General features: G+C 54.2%; 14 protein-coding genes across 14 annotated transcripts; 10 read left to right on the top strand and 4 right to left on the bottom strand.

The window, feature by feature from the left end:
• Positions 1 to 172: 172 nt before the first annotated feature.
• On the bottom strand, positions 173 to 3,130 carry HMPREF1541_08495 (uncharacterized protein; the record flags this gene model as incomplete). The annotated part of the gene is made up of 3 exons (XM_008722814.1): positions 173 to 312; positions 363 to 2,782; positions 2,829 to 3,130. The coding sequence occupies 3 exons, from the start codon at positions 3,128 to 3,130 to the stop codon at positions 173 to 175; spliced, it is 2,862 nt and encodes a 953-aa protein (XP_008721036.1).
• Positions 3,131 to 3,521: 391 nt separating this feature from the next.
• Positions 3,522 to 4,212, top strand: HMPREF1541_08494 (uncharacterized protein; the record flags this gene model as incomplete). Its single annotated transcript, XM_008722813.1, has 5 exons — positions 3,522 to 3,559; positions 3,610 to 3,647; positions 3,698 to 3,793; positions 3,844 to 3,995; positions 4,051 to 4,212. 5 exons carry the CDS (start codon positions 3,522 to 3,524, stop codon positions 4,210 to 4,212), a joined length of 486 nt encoding a protein of 161 aa, XP_008721035.1.
• A 740-nt stretch (positions 4,213 to 4,952) lies between these two features.
• Positions 4,953 to 6,007, top strand: HMPREF1541_08493 (uncharacterized protein; the record flags this gene model as incomplete). The annotated part of the gene is made up of 2 exons (XM_008722812.1): positions 4,953 to 5,866; positions 5,926 to 6,007. 2 exons carry the CDS (start codon positions 4,953 to 4,955, stop codon positions 6,005 to 6,007), a joined length of 996 nt encoding a protein of 331 aa, XP_008721034.1.
• A 1,821-nt stretch (positions 6,008 to 7,828) lies between these two features.
• On the top strand, positions 7,829 to 8,856 carry HMPREF1541_08492 (uncharacterized protein; the record flags this gene model as incomplete). The annotated part of the gene is made up of 3 exons (XM_008722811.1): positions 7,829 to 7,831; positions 7,882 to 8,679; positions 8,725 to 8,856. 3 exons carry the CDS (start codon positions 7,829 to 7,831, stop codon positions 8,854 to 8,856), a joined length of 933 nt encoding a protein of 310 aa, XP_008721033.1.
• A 752-nt stretch (positions 8,857 to 9,608) lies between these two features.
• On the top strand, positions 9,609 to 10,484 carry HMPREF1541_08491 (uncharacterized protein; the record flags this gene model as incomplete). The annotated part of the gene is made up of 1 exon (XM_008722810.1): positions 9,609 to 10,484. The coding sequence occupies one exon, from the start codon at positions 9,609 to 9,611 to the stop codon at positions 10,482 to 10,484; it is 876 nt and encodes a 291-aa protein (XP_008721032.1).
• A 265-nt stretch (positions 10,485 to 10,749) lies between these two features.
• HMPREF1541_08490 (uncharacterized protein) lies at positions 10,750 to 12,475 on the bottom strand (the record flags this gene model as incomplete). Its single annotated transcript, XM_008722809.1, has 2 exons — positions 10,750 to 11,794; positions 11,844 to 12,475. 2 exons carry the CDS (start codon positions 12,473 to 12,475, stop codon positions 10,750 to 10,752), a joined length of 1,677 nt encoding a protein of 558 aa, XP_008721031.1.
• Positions 12,476 to 13,243: 768 nt separating this feature from the next.
• HMPREF1541_08489 (uncharacterized protein) lies at positions 13,244 to 14,185 on the bottom strand (the record flags this gene model as incomplete). Its single annotated transcript, XM_008722808.1, has 1 exon — positions 13,244 to 14,185. The coding sequence occupies one exon, from the start codon at positions 14,183 to 14,185 to the stop codon at positions 13,244 to 13,246; it is 942 nt and encodes a 313-aa protein (XP_008721030.1).
• A 650-nt stretch (positions 14,186 to 14,835) lies between these two features.
• Positions 14,836 to 16,707, bottom strand: HMPREF1541_08488 (uncharacterized protein; the record flags this gene model as incomplete). The annotated part of the gene is made up of 1 exon (XM_008722807.1): positions 14,836 to 16,707. The coding sequence occupies one exon, from the start codon at positions 16,705 to 16,707 to the stop codon at positions 14,836 to 14,838; it is 1,872 nt and encodes a 623-aa protein (XP_008721029.1).
• A 403-nt stretch (positions 16,708 to 17,110) lies between these two features.
• On the top strand, positions 17,111 to 18,220 carry HMPREF1541_08487 (uncharacterized protein; the record flags this gene model as incomplete). Its single annotated transcript, XM_008722806.1, has 1 exon — positions 17,111 to 18,220. The coding sequence occupies one exon, from the start codon at positions 17,111 to 17,113 to the stop codon at positions 18,218 to 18,220; it is 1,110 nt and encodes a 369-aa protein (XP_008721028.1).
• A 171-nt stretch (positions 18,221 to 18,391) lies between these two features.
• On the top strand, positions 18,392 to 19,482 carry HMPREF1541_08486 (uncharacterized protein; the record flags this gene model as incomplete). The annotated part of the gene is made up of 2 exons (XM_008722805.1): positions 18,392 to 18,634; positions 18,709 to 19,482. The coding sequence occupies 2 exons, from the start codon at positions 18,392 to 18,394 to the stop codon at positions 19,480 to 19,482; spliced, it is 1,017 nt and encodes a 338-aa protein (XP_008721027.1).
• Positions 19,483 to 19,810: 328 nt separating this feature from the next.
• On the top strand, positions 19,811 to 20,921 carry HMPREF1541_08485 (uncharacterized protein; the record flags this gene model as incomplete). The annotated part of the gene is made up of 2 exons (XM_008722804.1): positions 19,811 to 20,063; positions 20,113 to 20,921. 2 exons carry the CDS (start codon positions 19,811 to 19,813, stop codon positions 20,919 to 20,921), a joined length of 1,062 nt encoding a protein of 353 aa, XP_008721026.1.
• A 160-nt stretch (positions 20,922 to 21,081) lies between these two features.
• Positions 21,082 to 21,522, top strand: HMPREF1541_08484 (uncharacterized protein; the record flags this gene model as incomplete). Its single annotated transcript, XM_008722803.1, has 1 exon — positions 21,082 to 21,522. The coding sequence occupies one exon, from the start codon at positions 21,082 to 21,084 to the stop codon at positions 21,520 to 21,522; it is 441 nt and encodes a 146-aa protein (XP_008721025.1).
• Positions 21,523 to 21,922: 400 nt separating this feature from the next.
• HMPREF1541_08483 (uncharacterized protein) lies at positions 21,923 to 23,281 on the top strand (the record flags this gene model as incomplete). The annotated part of the gene is made up of 1 exon (XM_008722802.1): positions 21,923 to 23,281. One exon carries the CDS (start codon positions 21,923 to 21,925, stop codon positions 23,279 to 23,281), a length of 1,359 nt encoding a protein of 452 aa, XP_008721024.1.
• Positions 23,282 to 23,818: 537 nt separating this feature from the next.
• On the top strand, positions 23,819 to 25,756 carry HMPREF1541_08482 (dihydroxy-acid dehydratase; the record flags this gene model as incomplete). Its single annotated transcript, XM_008722801.1, has 1 exon — positions 23,819 to 25,756. The coding sequence occupies one exon, from the start codon at positions 23,819 to 23,821 to the stop codon at positions 25,754 to 25,756; it is 1,938 nt and encodes a 645-aa protein (XP_008721023.1).
• Positions 25,757 to 25,768: the final 12 nt, after the last annotated feature.

Raw genomic sequence — 25,768 nt, 5'->3', positions numbered from 1 at the left:
GCAGGTCTCAGTCTCGTGAACGGCTATCACGTAGCTCGCCTCGATTTACTCTACACGCAGTCTTTCTGCCTCCAGGAAAAGCCTGAAAGACGAGGTGATACTATACGAGTGAGTGCTCGTATCTAATGTAACCCGCCGTCGTATCTCGTGACGTGACTTTTGGTAATCTACCTCAATAAGTCCCGGCTTTCAGCCCCTTAAGCGACCCCAGACTCAATGCCAGACCCTGCGATCGAGATCGTATCCGCACAAAGCCCACGATACTACCGTCCGCTGTCTTCTCAATACTCAAGTTCGCCAATGCATCCTCCCCTGCAGGCGTGTTAGCAATGTCGGTCAGTCAGCACGTTCTTAGTACTTACCAAAAACACTCCGCGCGTAGAGATTGGCGCTCAAGAACTGACAGTCACCCTTCAATCCTGCATCTGGAGTAAGGCATGTCATGTTCGTGCTCTTCATCAGATGGTCAAGGAACTCGCGAAGCGTCTTCGATGACGATTTGCTGTTGATGTTGACCTTATTCTCCCATTCAAACTCGGTCCACATGGTTCGGAACGCCGACTCGGTGCAAGTTGCCGGTTGAATATAGTCCATGATATCCGCATGCACGTCGTTGAGAATTACCACGCGTGTATCGGTACCCGACGGGGAGTCGTAGATAACATTGCCGAATATGACGCCTGTGTCCGTGCTGGAGACTTTGATTGTAGACTGGACGTTCAAGAAGTCCTGCGGTCCAAGGTTGTGCGTCGTTGGTCGTTCCACCACCTTTAGGTCGCCCAGCGTCGCAAATTCTACCGACAGATTTTGTAGTGTGTCTTGTGTCTGGTTAACAAGGAGCACATCCAGGATGATGTCAAACTGATGCACTTTGACGTATGCTTCGGCGTAGACAGGATCTGAGAAGCCGGTCAGCTGAACTAGGCGACTGAGCTTGGACGACAAGTCTTCATAGGCGCTGTCTCCCCCTGTCGCTTTCTCCAGATCAATTTCAATCTCATCGGCCCCATCGCCGGCCCCCTTTTTGGTGAGTTGGCGTATTGAAAACACATCATCGACTTGCACAGCAGTCTTCGCCTTTTCCACCGCGGCCTTTTCAGCACGCTTTTTCTCCTCAACCTGGACCATGGCTCGGAAAGCTTGCCGTGTGTCATCGAGAAACGACGTCTCGAGTTCCTTGTGCTCAGAGAACTCGGCCAAGGACCGCACACAAGACATGATTCGGTCGATCGAATCTTCATCGATGGGAGCCTTGACAAACTGCGACTGGCCAACACGGATGATGGAGATCATGATCAACATGGCTTCTGCTCGCAACGCGTTCGTTCGTTCTTGCGACGATGAAATTTCAGAATGTCGCATCACAAGTTTGGTCAGGGTAGACGATAGTACAGACGCAAGGTAATAATCGCCATCCAGAATTAGCTGTCGCAAGGGTGGTTTCGAAGCAGCCTTGACAGCTTCTAGCCGAGCATTTGCGGTCGATTCGCTGGTCAAAGCACTCTCGGTAGCATATGTGCCGTCCGCAAGTACCTTGCGGCTAGAAGACGATGTTTTCGTGCCGTTGACCTGCTTCGTCTCGGGATCCTCGCCATCAACGTGTTCCTCGAGTAGGCGCTGCTCGCTGGCTAGAATCGGAATCTCGCCAATGCTAGATCGGATCCGTTTCCACGCCTCTCGGATGTCTTCTTCCGTGAGCGAGTACTCACCGACAACCCAGAGCGAACCACGGTAGACCTTGCCAGCTCGCACCTCGCCCAAAGTAGATACGAGCCTTTCCACAATCGAGGAACGAAGCTTAGGGAACTTCTCCACCACCTCTTTGACGAACGAGATGACGTCCACAGCGGCACTGTTGTTAAAGTCGACAATGAAGTCCATGAGCACGTCCACCACACTAGCAGCGATCTCAGAGAACTTGATCGCGCATTGGTGAATGGACTGGATGAGCAGTTGACGATATTCGCTGTTTTTCTCATACTGCTCGTTCACCGTCTTGCTCAACTCCTTCTTCAGGAGCATGACAATCTCCTCGACGTTTTTGCTTGAAACCATCTCAAGAGCAATACCAAGAGCCTTCTTTCGGACGTCAAGATCTGGACTGGAAAGCACGCGAAGAACCTCCATGGTCAGATCATCAAGGACACCCTCATTCCGTCTCCGGAGTTGATCAACGCGGTCAAGAACAATAAGCTTGACATTATTGTCCGCCTCTTTGATGCTAAGCTCGATAAGTTTGCCAGCTGCTGCCTTTACAGCAACCGGATTGCTCGTGAGAGATGTCAAGGAAGTGGCAGCCTCATAGGTGACGGTGCTGGCATTTGCTTCAAGGAGGTCGAAAATCAGTCTGAGGTAGCGGGCCTTGTTGGCCTGGTTTTGGACAGCATCTTTTCGAATGAATTCGAGTTCAACAAGCTGGAGTAGTTCATCGGCATTCGGTACGCCATCTAGAACACCGCTCAGATATTCCAGGGCCTTGTCATGACTGATGGACATCAAGGCAGCAAAAGCATTTCTCTTGCAGGTAGTGTCTGATTCGCCGGCAAGGAACGTCTGTAGCATGTCTGGCGCATCCGGAATGAGGTTTTGAGCATGTTGATAGACGGAAGCGAGAGCCCAAACAGCATTCTTTCGTACATAGGCATGGCGGTGATCCAGGCAGGTCTGAGCGGCGGAGAGTAGGGGTTCGATCAGTTCGGGCTCGCGCAATTTGGCAAGGAAGCGTAAAGTGTTGCCTCGCACGAATTCATTAGGATGTTGGAGGTCGTTGCGGATGCCGTTGCTACCCAGCGTTAGTCTTGAGCCTCCTTGGGACATTCTTGACCTACCAGACGAGGATCATCTCCTGCTTCAACTTGCCATTGGCGTCCAGCTTCTGGCAAATCTCATAGTAGAAGTATAGTAACTTCTTGAGCGGCTTGCTTTTCGAGGGCATCACAAATCGAATAATGTGCATCAGCAGGTTAGGCATGGGGTCGCCGTTGAGCATGATGGTGAGGATCTTCTTCATGGTGTCAACTTTGGTCTCATCTGTCCCTTTTTCCAGCTGCGTCTTCAGATCCTGTTGGCTCGGCTGGTCCGCTGCATTGTCCATATGGACCATACTGTAGGCACCGTCAAGGAAGGCCATGGCTGCAGCAGGAGCGCGGTCGCGCTGAGCACGGGAGGACGTCGGACTCGGTCAAGGAGGGATGAGGTGGCAGACGTGATCGGACTGTCGTGAACGCTCAGCGCATGTTCGGTTGGGCGGGCGAGACTAGCGGCAGGGGCTGTGTACCAGCGGACGATGTAATGAATGTGTTCTGAGAGAGATTGAGGGGATGTTAGGACGTTGTCGTCAAGGCCATGGTGGCATGTTGGCCGCGCTGCACTTTGTGGATGCAGCGGAGTCGCAACGCAGCCTTGGCATTGAGTGCGGCTGCGGGCGCAGTCTTCAACCCTCTTTTCTCGAAACGACCATGTAGTGTATCGCCAAATCCGAGTAGCAGTACGCGGTCGCAATCGGACTCGGACTCGCAAACATGGATGGGTCCCATGAACCCTTCTATATTCGCTACTAGTAAGCGACGCAGCCCTGCATGTCTGAACCGCGGTTTCTGATGAGTCTAGCTCTGGTCACTCAGGCCGCTTTGGTCACGAGTTTCTTGGTGAGTCTGCCACGATGAATGAACTTCAGGGCACGAAATAACAACGGCAGAGTTCGACTTTCGTGTTATTGGCGACGGACGGAGCGCGACCGCCCGTTATGCCAACAACTCCAACTACCGCAATGACTCGCTCATCCGCAAAGAAAGTGCGTCTTGTAGCCATGCTGCACACACATTCATCTGACATGAGTTGCAGTGTCCGTTTCGGCGCTCATGATCCAGGAGATCAAGCGTATCATAAAAGACAGCGAAATCATGAAAGAAGACGACTCTAAGTGGCCGCAAAAGAACAAGGATGGCAGGCAAGAACTCGAGATTCGTGTGGGCAGCGAGCATATTCAGTTCGAGGTGAGGATCGATAAGGCGCAGCATGACGGACACCACACCGCTGACTGTTCACTAGACTGCGAAGATTGGCTCACTTGTGGACGTGACTGACTCTGCAGATCCGGAGGGGCTGAGGGTCTTCTACTACCTGGTGCAAGATCTGAAGGCGCTCGTTTTCTCCCTCATTTCCCTTCACTTCAAGGTGAGAGTAACATTTGTTCGCGTTGACCGTATCTAACCCAGACTCCAGATCAAGCCTATCTGAGTAGGCTCCGAGAGCCATGCAGGAACTCCTTCTAGCGTATATTGCGTATGCACCGAAATGTATGTGCCGCCGAAAACCCTTACAAATGGCCTAAGCCGTGTATCCGTACTATCGTCCACAACAATGGGCCAGTCTATGTCTCTAGGATGAACAGAACGGACCAGAGGGCTTCATGGCTGAGCCTCAACCGCGGGTACCATATTTCTCAGGCAGTGGATGATGGACTCCGACAGTCGGGGACACGCCCCCGCAGTTGACGCCACGGGCGGGAGCCACCAGCGCTGGGGCTCGCCGGACTGGTCAGGCTAGAGCGGCCTAACAATCGCTCGAGTTGCCGATTGGGTTCAAGCTCGTGGCTTCGAGTCTTCGAGTGCTCGAGTCCTCGTGCACTCCACCTCAACAACGTGATCATCTTCGCCTTGCATCTTCTTCGCATCTATCCTTTCTGCCGTGCGCATTGAGCTCGACTTCACTTACGGCTCGACACTCGCCCAAACCCTTCCTCTGCTATCCGGGCACCTATACTGCAGCCAATCCTCCCACATGATATTGCCGAGTCTTCCCATTCAATGCCCACGCATGCGATCAATGCCTCGTCTGATGCCGACCCCACTGATATAACCCCATCTGCCGTCGCGTGCCCTCAGACTGCCACCCCAACCACAAGTCAAGATGTCGCACCTATACTAGATTGCGAGAGAACGTCTCCTGCAATGTCTCCCCCGGCTAGCGATAATACGGCTGCGGGCATGTCTTTTGTTCAAGAACAGAGCTTATACATGCCTGCTACGCCCCCGCGGGTCGTGGCTGAAGATGAGGAGAAGGACAAGCCAGACACTCAGTCCCCGTCAGAAGACTGCGCGGTCAAAGCTCAGGATTTGTCCGATGTGCGGTTAGCAGACAATTCCGCCAATGCGCCCGAATCCTCGCCGGCGCAACGGACACAGACTCCGGTTAATAACCAGTTGCGGACGCCCTCGCCCACCGTTCCCTCCAGTAGCCCCAAGTCGACCGGGTCGAGTGCCTTGCCTTCAGTTGATCACGAGTTGAGTCGCACCTCGGAGGCGCAGGCCTGGGACTTCACTCATACGCCGCTCTCCACCACAATACCGTCTTCACTCTTTAGGCCTTTCGCCAAATATACTGGCACTCAGCAGTCAGACCGTCAGATGTATAACGTCTGCGTTACTCTCCTCACCATCGATATCGCTCAAGCCACCCTCTCCGGCTACCTCGAGATCTGTGGACTGACGCCAGACCACCCAGAACTCACCACCTTTTTCACCGGCGAGATCATCGGCGGACCTAAGCAGAAGCATTCCTTCCGCACCAAGGACCCAAGCTGGGGAGCTTCCAACAAGACCGACATGACCCACTGGGCCCGTTTCCCGGCATGGAGGCCTCTGAGTGCGTACGCCAAAAACGACATCGAGTTCGTTCATCCTGTCGATGGTGGAGATTGGTGGCAACAAGAACATATCTTCATGCGCTGGAAGGAGCACTTTCTCGTCCCCGACTATAAGCTACGGAGTATCCAAGGAGCTAGCTTCGAGGGGTTTTACTACATTTGCTTGAATCAGATGGAGGGGAAAATCAGTGGCATCTACTTCCATTCCAAAAGCGAGAAGTGAGCACCCATACCACCCTTTGCACCTCTATCAAGTAAGTTGACTAACTTCCTTTCAGGTATCAGCAACTAGAGCTGAAGCATGAAGGCTCATTTCCTGCCTGGAGCAGAGGTGTCCGTCCAGCGGTGGAGTTCAGGTAATGTTTAAATGGTTGGGAAGGACGGACGCCTGTATATGAACAGGAGCCAAGCGACTGATTAAATGGTGGATATGACGCATTTCTTGCAGCCTCTTTACTGCCGGCCACACGGGGAGCGTTCACCCTGCAGCCCCTGAATGGATAGCAAGCCTGTGAGTATTTGAGGTCGCTCTACAGGACATATTCTATACCCCATCCTCTTCAATCTGTTTCGCCTATCTGATCCTTCTGAGTGATTTGTAGTGGAATTATAAAATGGACAATTGTTCTGCATCATCTGGTCCTGTTGACAACTAACGTAAAGCATTCTAGCTGTGCGCCTAAGTCGTTGCTTGACTCTTCAGGCTAACAATAGGGCCTGAGGATGTTGACCGAGAGGTTTGCGAACGGGGGAGAGGTGATGTCGACGTCAGTGCTCGAAAATGCTGCTGGAACGGGTATTTGGACGTTGACACTGTCGGAGGAAGTAGCTGAGGGGAAGATAGAGTCGTGGCCGGTGGTGCTAGGGATGAGAGTGCGGCAAGCTGCCTTGTGCTCATACCAATCCGCTGCTTGACAGCCTCTGTCACAGTACTTTGCTATCTTGCATCTGGCACATTGCTGTAAGGGACGATGAATCTCTTCTTCGGTCTTGAAGCAGGCTGAACACCTGCTGAAGGTGGATGGAGGAGATGGCATGTTGATATTAGGCTTAGGGAGGAACGGACAGATGTTGATATGGGCGAATATATGTAGCTCATGCCTTTCAAAGAGCGCGTGGTTTGCAAAAACGATGCAAGCCCTTCATATACAGAGGTCAACGAGAACTGCACTTGAGGATATCGAAGTCGGCTCACCCTGATAGCAGGCTCTCTTTGTACCGCAGGCAGTGAAGGGAGCTAGTTGGTGCTGCCGTGCTCTATGTCCTTGAGCCGGCTGGCATCGACGCCGTCAGAATATACCCCGTTATTCTGTGTGCCATCATCTCGCCACTCTAGTCGCGGGGACCTTTTCTAGAGATCTGCTCGCCCAACAGCCGCATTTGCATGGGCATGCGTGGTCGACCACAATGCTCGACCATGTTAGTCTCTGCAAGGGTTGACCGGGAGTCCGTCTCATTCACACGCCTGTGGGTCATCACGACGGGCGCATTTCAGATTTGCTCACTTTACCTCTAGCAGCTTGCGCATTGTCCAAGAGCTAATCCGGGGGTCAGAAACGGCTTTGGTGTGTACAGCACATCGCTCAAGTGTCACTGTTAGCCGCGGGGAAGAGATGGACCGCCCTAGGGGGCAGCGTCTGACACGGATCGGTCAGAGATAGATCCTGTTATGGATTTACTGCTATGCGCTCTCCTGATGGATGTGCTTCAGGTGGTGTGATGATCGAGCGTTGCTCGAGCACATGCTCAGACGTCGCTGTCCATGTCGCCCGCTTGAAGCATTGGCGGGGAAGGCTTAAGCTTGGCCCCACCCGATCACCAATCTGGGCCCGCCTGGGCGCCGGGACGCGATACCCCGGTAGATGCAGTAGTTCAAGTCGTTTGCTGCAGTGCCATTTCTTCTCGCTCGCTTCGCCTGCATCGACGACGAAACCAACAAGACTGCGCCTTGCCACTTGGGTCGCCTCCCCTCACTTGGATCAGTTGACTCTGCATTCTTTCTTTCACAGATAACGCGGTCTTTGCTCTCCCTCTTCACCAACGCATCCGCACCTTTGCTTCACTGCTGCGGATCTGACTTGCAAGGCTGGCGATCGGCGTTGACCTCATAGATCGAGAATCCCTGTCTAAGCGATCAGTCTGAAACTGCGACCTTCGCCCTAAGGACCATGATATAGCGAGATGGTAAGTGGATGCCTTGCTATCATCAACTTGCCGGTGACCAACTCTTACAGGGTTGCTGTGGCTCCCGCCCCGTCGATGTCGACGACTCTCCAGCTGCCGCACCTGCTCAAGCCGGACGACCTACTCAGCAGCATGCCATCACCTCTGAAACAGCAATAAACCCCACCTCGAGCACTGCGCGACGGCGCACAAGCAACCTCGAGCCCCAGATCTCACGTCAGTCCGAAGAAACCTCTCGCTCAAGAAGTCATGTCTCACTAGCAGAGCACTACAATCTACCCCTCCAGAAGCCGAAGCCGTGGGCGTCCAAGTCGCGCAGATGGACCCCATCGAGTCTGCGCCGTGAGCGCTACGAATTCTTCGAGACACGGGTCACTGGTCACCGCGAGATATGGGGTGCACTACGGCAGGTCGCTGAAAGCGTACGTGAGAATGACCTTGCTACCGCCCAAGGTATCCTAGATGCTATCAATGTCACACTGCCAACCGGCCGGCTGGAAGAAGGCGGCTACGATGAAGCAGGCAATCTATACCGCGTTCCCGCTGCTGTGCTGAGTGACCCGACCAATATTGCGCCCGACAACGAAGACGATGTCGAGACAGACACTATGGTCGGCGCTACCGATCTTCAAGAATCGGCCAAGGTCATTGAGGAGGATGACGATCTTGAGAAAGACACCATGCCGGCGTCGCCCACGAAAGAGGAGAAAGGCAAAGCACCTCTCGAGAAGGATGCAATGAGAGTCAAATGTCGCCTGTCCGACCGTGGTGGTCCAGATGTCGTCGTTCCGCTCGGAAAGACGCAGAACGTCGGAGCCCTTGCGCGACTTGTCAAGGATGAGAGTGACGTAGGTGATTCTCTACAACGATTTGGGTACAGCTAACGTCAGTAGGTCCCCGAACACGCTCGCATCCGAGTTGCATACCTAGGTCGCATCCTCGACGAACGACGCACGCTCCAGGACCAAGGTTGGAAGGAAGGTCAAGTCGTGAACGTTCTCATTTCTGGTGTATTCAGCAGCTAATCAGCGAGTCTCTCAAGGAGGGCTGGATCCTCCAAAAGTTGCCGGCAGTACTGCCTAATTTGATTGAGCCTTACTAGACTGTGCGGATCTCAGTGCTGCGACAAGGTAACGAATCTTCCAAGGTATCATGGTTTCTCTTTCTTTTTCACCGTCACAGCGGACGACTGTTTATATCGGCGAACCCAGAGATCGGCAACGCTGTATATAGTTAATATTAATCTCCTCTATTACGTTGTCGCTCGTTTCAGACTGTCGAATGTTTGGGCTGCCGGGAAGTGTGTGATTCATCATGAGCCATGATCGGAGGATACCGTATCTGTATAGAACTGGCCATCTGCTGCATCCGCAGCCCTCCTTGAACCGCGAAAGATCAATGGTAGCTTGTATTAGAGCAATACCAGCCCGCAGGTTCTGCCCCGTGACGCCTCAATGCTGGTTGCCTTGTCGCCAAGCCCCTAAGAGGATCAGTACTCGTGGCGCACCTTGATCGCCTACTCACGCATAGCGACTTGGACATTCTCGTACAGCACGTCTGGACTACCATATTGTCACTAAATGGTCCTCCCACTTACCGACCACACCCGAGCTTCAGTTTGCCGTGATTAGCGACATTTGCGAACGTCTGTTCCTCGAGATAAATTTGCAACTCTCCCACCCGTCTTCTCGAGACCCCGCGCACTCTGTCTCAAGTGCTGCCGACACGCGCCTTCAATCACGATTCCCATTGTACGCCTCTTGTATACACACTCATGATGTTCTCTGCTTCTCCCGAAACCCGACCTTCGCCCTCACCGATATCCAACCTCATCACCACCCAAACCTCCCACCTTCCACACCCCACCAGCTCCCTCCTCGCCCTGCCCCTCGAGATTCTCCACAACCTTCAGCATCAACACTCTTGGACCAGCCTGACGGTACACTGCATCACCGCAACCGGCACGCTCCACGACTTCCCCTCAACCACCGGCCCCTCACCTTTACCAACCGACTCCGCCACCACCACCACCATCCTCCTCTCTGGCCTTCCACCCCGCCACGCCTACATCCATCCCGACCTGCAGACCCTCCTCCTCAAGCACTCGCTCAACGCCCACAGCGATCTCGCCGTGCAGCGCGAGTGGGTCCTCCCGCTGGGCCTCGGCGCGAAGCCAAGCCTCGCATGGCTGAGTCGCGTGTTTGACGCGCTACCTTTGAGGGACGAGGTGCGTTTACGTGGGGATGGAGATGGGACTGGGGATGGGGACGTGAAGGGGCCCGAGGAAGAAGAGGTGGGGAAGCGGCGGTGGCTGATGCAGAGACAGAGGGAATTGAACGAGACTGCCGCCGTCGAAAGGAGCGGCGGCGGGAAGGAGGAGGTTGCAAGCCGAGACGACGGATCTATGGGCGAGATTGAGCGGCAGCAAGATCAAGATGCTGGTGTTGAGCGAGGAGAGGGCAACGGAGAAGACGTCGCGGCGCCGCAGCCGTCGGGGTCAATCGCGGCAAAGGAGGATTCTGGCGAGCAGAGGTGGCAAGATGGAAAGCGTCTGCTGCTGGCGATGAAGGGTCACGATGGCATGGGCGGCGATGGTACGGTGGCGTACTACGTGTGCTTGGATGGTGAGGTGAAGCCTAGACAGCATGGTTGAGCGCAGAGGAGCTACGGAATGAACGATCTGCTTGGACCTTTGCCGCTGGTGGACTTATTGCGAATATTCAATTTCTAGGGGGCCCTGAGGAAGGAGAGGGGCGGGATGCGTTGTTTGGCGTAGTGTAGCGCGCCCGCTATCATTCAATGATGCTACAGCATTCGTGTCAATCGATGCCTTGCTCGCTATATACCCAACCACTAATCTAATTACCACAGAGGTCGCGCACATAGGACGACGATCCGGCTCCGCAGTCCAGGACTAATTAAGACCGTGTAAACCACATATGGCCTTTGACCTTTTCAGTCCGCTTCGACCTTCTCTCATGCTTGCTCTCCTTTTTTGCCAACTTCTCCTCCTCCTTCTGCTTCCGGTCCTGGAACTCTTCGACAGACTCCAAAACATCGTACTCTTGTATTGGGATGCCTTCTGCCTTCTTGACCTTCTTGCCCTCAATGAAGACACAAATGCCTGCGAAAATACCTGTGAGACAGCCCAATGTTATGAACAGCCCCACGGCCCAGCTAGGTCTGTTGAAGCGGTTGTAGCCCCACATGAATCCGGCAAGGAAGCATTGCAGAATAGTATTCCACATATACATCCAAATGACAAAATCTAGCGTCCAGCTTCGCGAAGGTTGAGCGCGGAGACCAGTGAGTGGTGGGTCGGGCATGGCTGTGGCGGGAAGTGGAATGGCCGGATTAGCCTCCAACTCAGCAATCTCCACCTCGCTGTACGGCGGTGGACTGTCATCCGTGCGCGGATGTTTCTTGGTGTATACGGGAGGCGGGGCGACGTAGTCAGGCAGCTTCTCTGAGCCGGGTAGGCGATACCAACCCCGGTATAGGCCGGCCAGGATGCGATGGGCGGAGTAATCTTTCCACACGCGCCAGCGCATTAGGTAGTAGAAGTCGCGGAAACGCCAGGGAATCAGGCCAAACCCGGTGACGCAGAAAAGGGCGTTGAGGACCTGCGAGTCGATCTCAATCCAGATCTGGCGGGCGGAATGGTGCTTATCGGAGCAGCTGGGATTGCACATGGCTGGTGCAGCGTTGAGAAGTAGGAAGAAGATCATGGCGCCCCAGGCAACAACGTTGAGGCCGTAGATGGTGATGAGGAAGCCGAAGGGCGTAAGTACAAAGCGGCCGAAAGCTTTGCTGCCGATCGTAGTTGACTGCCACCAGGTGTGTTTGGCGGGGAACCGGTAGCCGTTGGGATAGGTCCCGGTCTCGTCTGGTCCGGGGACATTGTCAGAGCCGGAAGCTGATTGTTCAGAGGAGTCTACCATGTCGGGCTTCTCGGATATTTGACTAGTAATGTGATCAGTAACGGGCCATATTGAGTTTATTGCCAACTTACTTGGACGAAGGCAACTGAGCCACGGTGGCATGACGCTCCTGCTGGCTCTTGCTGGGCATGTCACCAACGTTGGCACCTGCTCTCTGAGTGTTCTCCTCTTGCACAGGCTCCTTGAAGGCGAAACTCCCTCGTCGAGGAAAGTACATTCTCGCTTCACCATGGTCTTCGCTCGCTCTTTCTGTGATAGTCGGCGTGATAGGTGACGGGGGAACGTTGCTGCTGGCTCTCGTTCGTGTGCTTGCTGAACTGGTTCGGGCCAGTCTTCGACGGTGTATCTCGTGAGGGTTGGTCCCACGTCCCTCTAGTTGGCCTTCGTGACTCCAGCCATCGGCAGCGAAAGAGCCGTTCCTAATTTCTGCAAGTGACGGAACTTTCGAAGTCACCTCGCCCGTCGCTTGCCACATTCCCAGAGGAGGGTTGGAGTTGAGGAAGGACTGGCGGATGGAAGAGGTACGGCGTCGCGATGGCGAGTTGGTCGTCGTCGAGGCTGCGCCATAAGTGGCGTTGCTGCCGGTATCTGGCCGTTGGGACGTCTCAAGACCATTCTGTGGAATCTGCTGGTCTGTCGGTACTGATTCAATGGGCGACAATGCAGGGAACGGTTCGACTTTGGGTTCGGTAGGGTTCGCCATATTGGGCTCGTGTTTAAAGTCCAGAGAGGCGGCCTGAAGTTGGCAATTGGTTGCGGATGTCGCTAGCAACGCATCTCGAGGGTCTACTAAAGTACTTGAGGTTATATGATCGTCTTCGGTGCGCCAGGTACCGTGAGCTGAAATGCAAAGTAGTATTCACAAGAACAGAACGGCGCAGGCAGAGACTAAAGTTGGTTGAAGATGCTTTCGCTTTCGCAAGCTGGAGGAGGCTTGGGGCTTGGGATCTGCTGCGCTACCAGCCGCAGGCCACACACGGCGCCAATCATCACAAGGCCCGGTCCAGCTTGGACAAAGCGCATCTCGCAACTCAAAGCATCCTGTCTGCATATCTCTCAGCTGCTTGTCGGTCTAGGCCTGAATGAGTACCTGCATCGTGAGCAATCTACTACCTCAGAGCAGACATTCGGAGAGACAAGTGTTAGTCAGTGCCTCCACCGGCTGACTGAGCTCAATGAATTGTGGATGTAAACCCTTGATTGACTAGTCAGCAACTACTCCAGATGGTTTAGGGGCATGCAGATTAGGCAGCGGGCGGCTTATTTACACTATTAGATGACAGTCTTCATTAACACGGGGTAAAATAAGGCACTCTGGGCATGAAGCATAGCAATTTTTGCGATAAATGGAGGATGTATGGTGGCTTTGGGGGTATCATATGCATTCGTACGTTATGCTATCGTCTCAGTAATACAGTCCAGGCCTTGTCCACCTGTGCCTTTATTAATCCACGCAGACATTGCCTTTAGTTTAACGATGAGTCTGGTTGCCGCCATAGGTCTTGGAACCATCCATGTCGCTGTCAACTCGAGGGTCAAGTTTGTTCAGCATATCGGAGTTGTGAGGACCAGCAGTCTTGTTGGTATTACCACTGCCGGGTGTAGCGCTAACACCAGTACCGTGAGTGCTGTGACCAACGCCAGTGGATCCAACACCAGTAGAACCGACGCCACCGTGAGTGCCATGGGTGCCAGTTGATCCAATGCCGCCATGTGTACCGGTGGTGCCATGGGTACCATGGGTACCAGCGGTTGAGCTGCCATAGCCAGTGTTGCTGGCAGCGCCCATGTTGCGAGATCCATCGCGGTCAGAGTCGACTCGAGGATCAGCCGAATTCATGAGGTTGGAGCTGTGAGGTCCGGCATTAGTGGAACGGGGGTCGTTGCCGTAACCAGCACCGGTGGTACCAGTAGTGCTTGAGCCGTAGCCCGCACCTGTGGTGCCAGTATGACCTGCACCATAGCCTGCACCAGTAGTGCCGGTGTGACCTGCGCCATAGCCAGCGCCCGTGGTGCCACTGTGGGTAGCAGCTCCCATGTTGCGAGATCCATCACGATCAGAGTCGACACGAGGGTCGGCCGAGTTCATGAGATTTGAGCTATGAGGTCCGGCATTGGTGGAACGGGGGTCGTTGCCGTAACCAGCACCGGTGGTACCAGTAGTGCTTGAGCCGTAACCCGCACCAGTTGTGCCAGTGTGACCTGCACCGTATCCTGCACCGGTAGTACCGGTGTGGCCAACACCAGCTCCGCTGCGGATGTTGTCACGGTCAGAGTCGACACGAGGATCAGCCGCATTCATGGCGTTGCTACCATGAGGCCCAGCGTTGGTGGAGCGAGGATTGTCAGTGGCAGCATTGTCTTTCTTGTCGGAGTGGAGAACCTCCTTTGCCTTGTTGACGAGTCCAGACATGTTGGTTTGTGTGGTGAATTGTTATGAAGATGTACAGAGTTGTTCAGGAGTTTGTGGTGTAATGATGAGAATCGTATTTCGTGCATCGAAGAACTGATATAAGTACTTTCCGTATATGGCGCAGATTTCGCGTTTGCCTTCCGTCATTCCTGGTCAGGTAGCACATTGCATCATAGCAGCAAACGAAACTTGGTATCACTCTCACGCGAGAGCCTATCTTAGACGCTGGATAGACGCATGAGCTCCCGGTTTGCTTCAGGAACATTCGCCGTCTGTCGATCGTGCCCTACGGTGCCGGATTCTCGATCGGATTGTGGCTGGTGAGCGCCTGATTGGTGCAGGGAAAGAATTCCGATCGCTGTGCCACACCATGAGTTGCCGCTAGTCCCGGCCAGCGCTGCGTCATTGGCGAGTGGTGGCTTGGGAGACAGGGATGTTGACGCAGCGCTACACGGCTAACTGGTTCCTGCTGTTCCACCCCTCGTCATACCCACGTTCCCTGACCTCAAAGGTTCTCAGGAACGGATACGTTGCATGGGTTGAGGACATCAGGCTGCGTCAGCTTCCGCTGGAATCAAGGCAGACGAGAAGCTAGGGGCTGCCACAAAGGATGTTGGGTCGGAAATCGCGGGTCATGGAGCCTACGCCCCTCATGTTGTCTCGCCATTGACCACATACTTGACCACTGAGCGCTTCAGAACGTCAACCTCTCGTAGAGTTTTGGAAAAGACTTCCCGATACTGTTCGAGACTTTCCTGAACCACCTCCGTTTTGGTCTTCCCACCATCGCAAATGGCCTTCATCTTGAGCTCCATCTCTTTCCGGAGAAAGGGCTTGCTGACACTGACGTCGAGGCCCACATTGTCGTAACCCTCTACCAAGGCAACGCCCAAAGTGGTTGGTATGAATTCCCGGAGTTGCGTCCGCCCATTACCCCGTGTCCGTGTTTGGACGTACATGCGCTCCTGGATTTTGGCAATGTGTTCAGCCATGGTTGCGTCAGTGCCAATGCCGTTGGCATCCATCAGGCCAATGAGTTCAGGTTCGGTGAGGTAGCCGGGTGGAGTGGTCTTGCCTTCAGTCATGTTCGCTTGGCTCGGTTCAAAGGTCTCATTCAGCGCGAAATTTGGTAGCTGCTGGCTGCTTTCCCACTTGTCGTAGGGGTACACGTCCAAGTAATTGCGTTCCAGGACCAGCAAACCCTTGGTGTGGAAATACTCGCTTGCCCACTTGATCTCGATATCCGTGGCTTCGCCTTTGGCGTCATCTGAGCAGCAAGCGAGGAACCGCCGAACAACAAAGTCGTGCACCTTCCTCTCATTGGCATTTAGCGCTGTGCCAGCTACGTAGTTGACAGGGTGTATGGGAGGATGAGCCTGATCGTTGTGTCGCCCCGACCTTGGCGTCCGGAACGCGCCGTCAAGGAGCCGCTGCGCATACTGGCCCCAGTTGGTGTCTCCAGTTTGCTTGCGGATGACGCCGTGTAGGTCAAAGTCTTGTGAGAATTGATCAGTTTCTGTTCGTGGATAAGAGATCCAGCCTTGCTGATACAACTTTTCTGCTATCTTCATAATTTCCTGGCCACTCATCCTCAAGAAGCGGCTGCCCTGCATCTGAAGCTCGACGGTGGTTAGCGGCAGCGGCCGCCATTTGGATGTGGGCTTCTTCTGGACCTTGCTCACTTGAGCTCTCTTGGCGTCCAGACATGTTTCAAACAGTATGGTAACACCGGCTCGATCGAAGAGGTGCACACGGCCCCAATGGAAGTTGACTTGCTTGTCCTCTTTTTTGTGCATGACCTTGATGGTCCAGAAGGTCTCGGGCTTGAACTTGCGCACGCGATTGTACCTCTCAACGACGAAACCAAGAGTGGGAAATTGACATGATCCGTAGCTGATGATTTGATCGGCTAGTTTGTCCGTAACATTCTGAAGCTGCAGCGTCTGAAAGCGCGTAAAGGCGGCGCCTATCCGGAGGTCAAGTTCGATGCGGGCGGCGACGGCTTTTGCCTGACGATCGTCCAAGTCGATAGGATTGTGCGCTGCTTGAATGACGTGAGCGCGTTCTGTATTGCTGAACTTGGCACGCTTGATCACAATGCTTGGATTTCCTTTCCTTGCTTCATTGGCCACCTCGGTGCCGATGTGTTCTCCCTCCCGATCGCAGTCAGTCCAGATGAAGAGCGTGCGGGCGTATCGAGCTTGATTTTGGATATTCCTGGCAATCGCCTGTTTATCAGTATCGACTTCGGTATGTGTGGCAGCTTCGAACAGAGCACTTGGCTGGCAAGATTTCCAGCCCTTGAACTGAGGATCAAACTCGAGGCTGGTCAGATGGCCCAGGACGCTTGTCATGACAACAGAACAGTTGCCCCATTGACGAAAGTTGAACGTGAATTCGTAGTTGCGAACATACCGATTACCGGCAATGCTGTGGTTGCTGAGCTGGCCACCAGCTAGATGTTGAGCAACCGCCTTAGCGATGGCAGGCTTCTCTGCTACGCAGAGTATCTTTGGTGGCATCTTTCATCCTGGCTTGAGGAGGTAAGATGGGCTATAAGGGCGAGCAAGTATCATGCTGTGCCGCGATGCTGGATGAGGTCGCACATCGAAGTGGCTGCCTTGCAGAGATAATCCCAAAAGACAAAAAGCGCGACGCGTTAAAGCAGCATGGCGACGCGAAAGGCAGCTCGCGTACAATTGCCTTCTTAGTTGTTCGGTGACTGCACCGTCATGATTCGAGCCGCCATCTCGACAGACGTCACGACAAGGTCAATACGACTTTATGGACCGAACATTTGGTCGCTGGTTTCCGACTTTTACCCTGTAGCCTGTTACATTGATCATTATTGACAGCTACGTAGTGGTCCAGAGCCTACCCCAGACTATTGAAGTTTGCCCTTCGCGCCACTTCTGGTACACCACGATGGCTCTTCCCGTTGTGAAGAACGTGCTCGAATGCGCCGACTATTCTAGCACACTCGAACCCTACCTCTACGAGCTGAGGCCGCTGCCAGGTGTTGTTGTTGAGGCCCTGACCAATGTTGCCGCTCTCGAGCAGGTCTACCTCGACACCAATCCGGCCATTACCTCGATCGCCTTCTCGCTAGCCCTCGCACCTATCTTCCTCGTCGTGTCCGAAGTAAACAAAAACTATTCGCAAGTCGATCGGATGTGGTCAATCTTGCCCACCATTTACAACGTTCACTATGCATTCTACGCACATCTAGCTGGGCTGGACACCACAAGAGTTGGCGCAGTTGCCCTGGCTAGCACTATCTGGAGCACGCGGCTGACCTACAACTACTTCCGAAGGGGAGGATATTCGGTTGGAAGTGAAGATTACCGCTGGGCTCTTGTGAAGGAGCATATTGGACCAGCCGCCATGTTCGTGTTGAATGTTATTTTCATCTCGCTGGCTCAGTCTTTGCTGCTTTGCGCAATCACCACACCAACCTACGTCATGCTACTGTCTGAACGATTGGTAGATGCAGGCGCGGTATCAGGCTGGACTTTCGGCGACACCTGCGCGTTTGCCACCATGGTTGGCCTGGTCACGGTGACAGCAGTCGGAGATCAGCAGCAATGGAACTTCCAGAATGCGAAATCGGAGTATCGCCAGACAGGCAGGGTCACGGGAGGTTTTCATCGAGATGAGCTTGAGCGCGGCTTTCGAACTACCGGCTTGTTCGCCTATGCGAGAAAACCGAACTATGCGACCGAGCAAGCTCACTGGGGCATGCTATATGTGTGGTCTTGCATCACTAGCGGGACATGGTACAACTGGACCGGTATTGGGTTCGTAGGGTATCTATTCTTGTTCCAAGCCAGCACTTGGCTCACTGAGCTCTTGACCGAGCGAAAGTACCCAGACTACAAGGTGTACAGAAGACAAGTGGGCAAGTTTCTTCCAACAAGTCTTGCGCCGCCCAAGTTTGGGAAGTCAACAGCAAGGATCACAGATGGCTCGCCAAATGGATCAGCCAAGAAAGATGTCGATGCAGTGCATGCGAGGGAGAGATACAATCTGCGATAGCATAATGTAGCGCGGTCACTACGGGGCCTTGATGTGAGGCTATAGCGCGTCGCAAATATATTTGCATGAGCCTCCGACTCGGTCTAATCTTCCACCGAGGTGACGAAAGCACACCCCCAACTGTACTCAGCACACGTCTTGAAAGGCTAGCATGCACGTGTCGAAACCAGCATGTCGCGTAAACGTCGCAATACATCATCACCAGAGTTGTCTCCATCACCACATCGTAAGCGTGTTGTCTCGCCATCACTGTACGACGATGCGGAAGATTCGGACGAGCCACAGGCCAGTAAGGAGAAGCCACAAGTCAATGCGGTCTTTGGACAAACTGGCGCATTTCCAGGATTAGGGGACGAAGATGATGGAGAGATGTTCTACGGTCCTGCGAATGATGGCATCGGGTACCTGCGCATGGTGCGGTAAGTCAGACGTTGATTGATGATTTGATGCCTGCGCTGAGACCCTATGAACAGACACTAATGCCCAAGTGCAGATCCGAAGCTCGAGGAGTCCCTATCCTGCTGACCGCTCCCCGCAATGACCGAGGTGGATTGGATGCGAATGGGGAAGAGCATGTGAACGGAGGGTACTGGGAAGATGGCGCATACACAGCAGCAGCCTCCACCCCTCCACCGAACAGTGCAACCAAGCTCTCACCAGCGCAGAGCAGATACTATGACTCCCTCCTTGCGCAGTTTCGCCTTTTGCAAGCTACGTTGAGATGCACTCCCCCGCTGGAAGCCGTGCAGACACTCAGCGCAGAAGTGCCAATATCGTTTCCAGCAGACTCAAAAAAGGCATGGGCACAATGGAAGCAGCATGTACAGTCGGCAGACCCAAGCATGGTGCAGATGGCGTGCATGGACGTGGACAGTGGCTGGAAGCTGCTCAAACTGCTGAGAAAGATGATCGCTGGGGTCACGCTGCAGCCTCGGAGGGTTGGGACGTGGGCATGGGCTGTACTAGGACGGTGTCCGGACTCGGGTCAAATGGTCAGCGAGGAGGTCAGCGAGGTGAGGGCACTCGGCAAAGCAGCAGTTGCGCTATTGCATGCAGAAGACTTAGACGCAGACGACGAAGAAGAGCCACAAGCAGACGAAGCCGAGGGGCCTCTCCCCGGTGATGCACAGTATCATGAGAAGACGACGATTGAATCAGCGAGTAGAGTGGCGTTAGACATGATCATCACCATTGTGGGCGAAGTTTACGGACAACGAGATCTATTAGAGAGGAGGGAGATGTGGCAGCGCTCAGAAGCTTGAGATCTGTCATTGAAGGCGAAGCTGGTCGGCCTCGATAGCGAATCTGCCTGCGCACATGACAACAGTCTAACGATGCGGGCGTTTGCCAGTGCTCTCAGCTGTTAGTTGTCTCGGAAACCTGATCTGGAATCTGCGAAACTGCGAAACTGCACAACTGCAACTACCCGTCCGCGCCTTCCTTGCCCTCGCTTCGCATTCAATTCGCAACTTCACAACTCGCACATATTCGTGCCCATTCAGCTGACATCTCTTCAATCTCACCTGCAACACTCTATTCCTTGTGGCCACTGGAGCACAACGATATCTCACCAACCGGAGTTCCCTGAACATGTCTGACAACGATAACAACCCCAACATCTCGTGGGGTCGCTGCTTCTTCGACAACAGCGGCGATGAAGCCCCTTCACGATATATCCCTTGCGGCAACGCCAACTTCGGACATGTCGCGTGCTGCGAGAGCCAGGACATGTGCCTGTCATCTAATGCTTGCTATAACGGTCAATTCGGAGTGACCTACCTCTCAGGCTGCACCGACCAAGCCTACGATGATCAGACATGTCCGGACAAGGGAGAGTATTTTGGTGAGCATACATACCGCAACCTATACCTGCAAAGATTGACAAGCAGTAGATGATGCCTGGGTGGGGCTCTCTTACTGCAACGGCACCTCAAACGAATGGGTTGTCTGCGAAGCCAACCGAGGTACCAGTACGGTCACCAAAGCCGAACCTTGCTGGTGTCCATTGACTTCGCGTACGGTCGCGTTCAGCGATGCATCCCGACTCGCTGATGTGGTCAGTCTCGGCACTGCAACCGGAGAGGCAATTACCTGGAAAGGAAATCATGAGCCTAGTTCACTGGTGCCCTCTACAGTTACCGAGACCGACAGCATATCGTTCAGTCATATTACCCCTTCAAGCACCACTACAAGTCCAATCTATACACGAGCGACTGCTGCCAGCTCGACATCATCATCAGCTGTGACCTCCATCGCACCTCCTTCGAGCTTCGACAATGTCACCAATCCTGAGGCTGACGGACTGAGCGCTGGGGTAAAAGCGGGCATAGGCGTAGGGGCAGGACTCGGCGGCATTGCGCTCCTGGGCATATTCTTTGCGCTCTGTCGTCGGTATGAAAGCAGAAGGAACCAAAACCCAGGCGGCGACAAACCCCAGCCAGCCAGTGCACAGCCATTACCGCTTTACAGCAACCATGCCCAAGGTTATAACGACGATCTGCAGAGTCCAGCTTGGTCGGGTCACAAGTCGGAGCTCGATGCGGTCGGCACAGCCTCCCCTTCACCAAGGAATGCCGATTTTAGCAACGTCAAACCCGAAGTCGAAGGTAGCCCAGCTGTTGGCAGTCCCGGGCGACCCTTGACGAATGGTGGGTTCGAGATGCCACGCCAGAAAGGTCCTGTGTACGAGATGCCAGGTTGATGTCACGGCTCCCCGCACCGGCTATTGCTCCGCGTCTGGATGTCGAACAGATCCGACGACAAATTCACATGAGCTTCCACGTCGTTTTCTCATGCTCTTGTCCCGGCTTGTTCGTATCTCACTATCTCGACACATACCGACTCACTACACCGCTGGCAGAATGTCGACGTACAGAGGTTCTACTCCCAACAACATTGATCCCCGCATTGTGGATTTCTACGCAAACTTCTACCGCATCAGCGATGACCCATCCGAGCAAGCCCATGTCGAATATGCGGACTCGCTCACCAAAGATGGAACTCTGGTAATGGGCACAAAGAAAGGCACAGGGTACGACAACATCCTCGAGCTCCGCAAAGGCCTGTGGAGTGGACCTATCAAGACGCGCAAACACCACCTGAAGCAGATCTTTCCCTTTGGCGATGACTCCAAGAATGTGATGTTGCATGGCTTTGTGGATTATGGGCTCAAGAACGGCAAGGAGGTGCAAGTCGAGTGGGCTGGCAGGGCTGTGCTCGTAGAGGAAGAAGGCAAGCTAAAGATGAAGGAGTATCAAGTCTACCTCGACTCGGCGCCGGTGCTCAACGCTGTCAAAGAATAGAGTCAAAATTAAGATGTACTTTCCACAAGGAGAAGCGATGGACGTTCATTGACGTGAGCGCGTCACCGCCCTCAAGCTGTCTTGCTGTCGTGTGCCGAGGCATATGCGTATCTAGCTATCCAAACTACGGCTCGCTGTTAGCTGTCGCGTTTACCGCCCATTGTCTGAGGAGTGGTATGCCCCTGCAATCATGAGTGCGACGAGTCAATAGTGACCAGAAGGGGAATAACAGCCAAGTTCCTGACCTTTGAAAGGGGATGGCGGGTCAGACTCCGAGGCTGCTCTGCTCGGCCCTAGCTTCAGGCCTCCGGCTCTACCTATATCTCAGCCGCTCTCGACACCTGCCGTCCGGATCATCCTAGTAATTAGGGCTACCGACTCAGTCCACTTTTTGAGCTCCATGCATGTAGAAGCGAAGAATCGAAAGCGTCGCAAAGCACCCAAAGTTCGGACTGGCTGTCTAGCATGTAAGCAAGCGCGCATCAAGTGCGACGAGGCCAAGCCGGATTGTCTACGATGCAAGAACTCAGGGAGAGATTGCAAATATGACCCGGTGAGAATCTGGACATTCGAGCCTTCAGCAGTATCGGCATCCAAAGTGATCATTCCATCCGCGAAACCCTCGCCCGTCCGACCTCTTCAGTGGTTTCCGCCTGAAGAGCGTCAGGCTTTGCAGCATTACGAGCGGCGCACTGGACCATGGATTGCCAACTACGCGCCACCGGAAATGCGGAAGCTGTGGGAAGTCACTATACCACGCTGCGCTCAAGCTCTCCCTGCAACGCGGCACGTTATGGTTGCTGTTGCGCTTCTTGACGAGCCGACGCCTCATCCCGACACGTCCAAGCTCTTAGCCAGATCGCAACGAGTGCTCTATCACTACAATCGCGCCATACGGCACCTTACCGGCTCAGTAGCCCCGTCGAAGCTCGACATGACCTTGACGTCTGTGCTCTCATGGCTGCTAGAAGTTCTCGGCTTCAACTCAGGCACGGCCAAGATGCACATCGCCGCCGCTGACAAGCTCGCCCATGAGTACCGTGACCCCCGTCTCTGCCGCTTGGCCAGTTCCAAGACGGAGACAGATGACATTATGCAGATCGACATCCCTGCTCTCATCGATTTCTGCCAGAGCTATCTCACGACAACGCCTGCAGCCGGCAACCGGAGCACACCAGACGAGCTCAACACAGAGACTTCAGCCAATCCAGTTCTGGCAGCGTTGCTGCTGAGGCAAGGACTGTGCCCGATTTCGAAAGCGGAAGAATTCAAGGAGGCCTGGGAGACGTATTTCACCACCTTGCAACCTTTGATGCCTGGAGGAATGACTGTGGCAGAGGCTGATGACTTTATTGCGTACTGGAAGGTTGCAGTACTGCGATTTCGGTACATCGCCACGGTCCCGTCCATAATCGTGCTATTGGGCTATTTGATTGGCGCGCTGGCGCGGTGTTTACTCCCTTCAAGAAACAGCAACGAGCCTTATTCGATAAATTGCGGTGCTGTCGACTTCATTCTAGCAAGAGCCACCGACATGACAGTCATGCAGATGGAGCCAGATCATAGTCGGATGCTGGAAGAGATGCTGTGCTTGACGGCCACCACGGTTATGAGGTTTGTCCCCAACCATGAGCAGTGGCTGAAAGCCCGCGCGGTCTGGGATGCATGCGAGCGGCAGATTGACTTCTACGCGTTGAGCAAAAGGGATGGCTATCTCGATGACCTTGAAAATAGCAACAACGATGCTTCGGTAGCCTAACAGGCCACAAGTCCAACATGAAGTCCTCTTGTGACTGGGAAACCCCGCAAACGTTTACCCGCGCACGATTCCACTGGCGTGCCTCTGGGCAAGCAAATGATACAGTGGCTACCGGGAGGGACTGATTTGGCACGACTTCGCCGGGATCTGGCTGTCATTGTGTACCTCGAACATTGGCAGCGGACCAAGCACTCTGTAGCTGGGCCGTGTTTCGGCCGGTGCTGCCCCGAGGGCGACTGCCGCCCACCAGTGCGGGGTGCCCCCAAGGTGTAGTAAGGCGGGCAGAAGGCCACCAGGCCATCTCCAACCTCGGGCATCAAGATCCCCCTCCAGGAACCCGCACCAACATCCCTAGGACAAGCCCTCGCGGCCTTGGTACGGCTCGACTACCGGTTGAGGTCGCATGATCATTGGAGAAAGGGCAGGAAGCGCTGCTGCACCATTCTGTCAGCAGTGAATCAGAAGCTGCCTTTTAGTAACGGGGCGTCCCCTTCACTGTTGACCATTCCGACGTCTCCAAAATCACCATCGTCAAATATGCCCTGCGAAGAACCCTGTAACGGCTGCAAAAAGGATTGCAAAGATCGCAATGTCGATATCGAGGATTGGGAAACCGAATTAACAACCCTGCGAGCACGTACCAAGGAGCTGGAGACCAAGATCGCCAATCTCACGACCGATGCATCCTCCTCCAAATCCAAGCTGCGTTCTGCACAATGGTTCGACAGACCCGACGACCGTGGAATGGCTGCCCTATATATGGACCGTTACCTCAACTATGGCCTGACTCGCGAGGAACTGATGTCGGGGAAGCCAATCATTGGTATTGCACAGTCCGGTTCCGACATTGCTCCGTGTAATAGGTACCATCTGACTTTGGCGAAGCGTGTGCGTGAGGGAATCCGGACTGCTGGTGGCATTGCATTCGAATTTCCCACCCATCCTATCCAGGAAAGCGGCCGGCGGCCGACTGCAACACTTGATCGCAACCTGAGCTATCTCACATTGGTCGAATTGCTGTACGCATATCCTTTTGATGGCGTTGTCCTGCTCACGGGATGTGACAAGACAACACCAGCCTGCTTGATGGCGGCGGCCACCGTGAACATTCCCGCCATTTGTCTCAACGTTGGGCCTATGCTAAACGGCTGGCTTGACCGCAGCAACGAACGCTCGGGCAGCGGCACCATTCTGTGGAAGGCCCGCGAACTTCACGCAGCGGGCGAAATTGACAATGAGACAATGATCGATATGGTGACCTCAGGAACTCCAAGCCACGGGCACTGCAACACGATGGGTACCGCAAGCACGATGAATGCACTCGCAGAAGCCCTTGGTATGACTCTTCCCGGTGCTGCAGCTATTCCCGCACCGTACAAGGAGCGCATGCAATGTGCGTATCGCACAGGTGTACAAATTATGGAAATGGTAGAGAACGATCGCAAGCCCTCGGACATTATGACAAGGCAGGCTTTTGAGAACGCCATCGTGGCCAACACTGCAATTGGCGGCAGCACTAATGCACCCATCCATCTGAATGCTGTGGCAAAACACGTGGGTGTGCCACTGAATCTTGATGACTGGGATAGCCTTGGCTTCAACATTCCATTGATCCTCAATATGCAACCGGCTGGTGAGATGCTAAGCGAGGACTACTATAGGGCTGGTGGCCTGCCAGCTATCATGGCTGAACTCGTTGAAGCTGGTATGCTACCCCACCCCAATGCCTTGACAGCCAACGGCAACACTATGGGGGAAAATGTAAAGGGCAAGCAAACCTGGGATCGTGTCACCATCCGTCCTATCTCTGATCCCATGAAGAAGGACGCTGGCTTCCTCCATCTCAAAGGCACACTCTTCGACTGTGCCATTATGAAAACATCCGTCATCAGCCCTGAATTCCGCAAAATCTTCCTCTCTGATCCCAACGATCCCAACGCGTTTGAATGCAAGCTGGCCGTTTTCGACGGCCCTGAAGACTACAACAAGCGACTTGAGAGCGCCCCAATCGACGCCAAGACGATCCTGGTGATGAGAGGCGTCGGACCACTGGGCTATCCCGGAGCAGCAGAAGTTGTGAACATGCACGCGCCAGCGCATCTACTGAAGCAGGGTGTACGCGAGCTTCCTTGCATCGGCGATGGGCGGCAGTCCGGTACTTCAGGCACACCATCCATCCTGAACGCGACCCCGGAAGCTGCGGATGGCGGAAACTTAGCGCTCATCCAAGATGGTGATAAGCTGAGAGTGGACCTCAACAGACGGAGAGTTGATATCCTGGTGTCGGAGGACGAATTGAATCAGCGGAGGAAGGAGTTGGACGAGAGAGGCGGCTACAAGGGGCCAGAAAGCCATACGCCGTGGCAGGACATCTTCCGTCGAGAGACTGGTGGACTCAGCGATGGCATGGTTCTTAAGCGGGCTGTGGCGTTCCAACGGGTGGCCCAGACTGCTGTGCTCAGAGACAATCACTAAGTTGGCTATTTT

Source organism: Cyphellophora europaea, assembly GCF_000365145.1.
Source record: "Cyphellophora europaea CBS 101466 unplaced genomic scaffold supercont1.9, whole genome shotgun sequence".
NCBI classification, from domain to species: Eukaryota; Fungi; Ascomycota; class Eurotiomycetes; order Chaetothyriales; family Cyphellophoraceae; genus Cyphellophora; species Cyphellophora europaea.
Note: the sequence above shows the minus strand (reverse complement) of the source record. Positions and strands in the feature narration are given on the sequence as shown.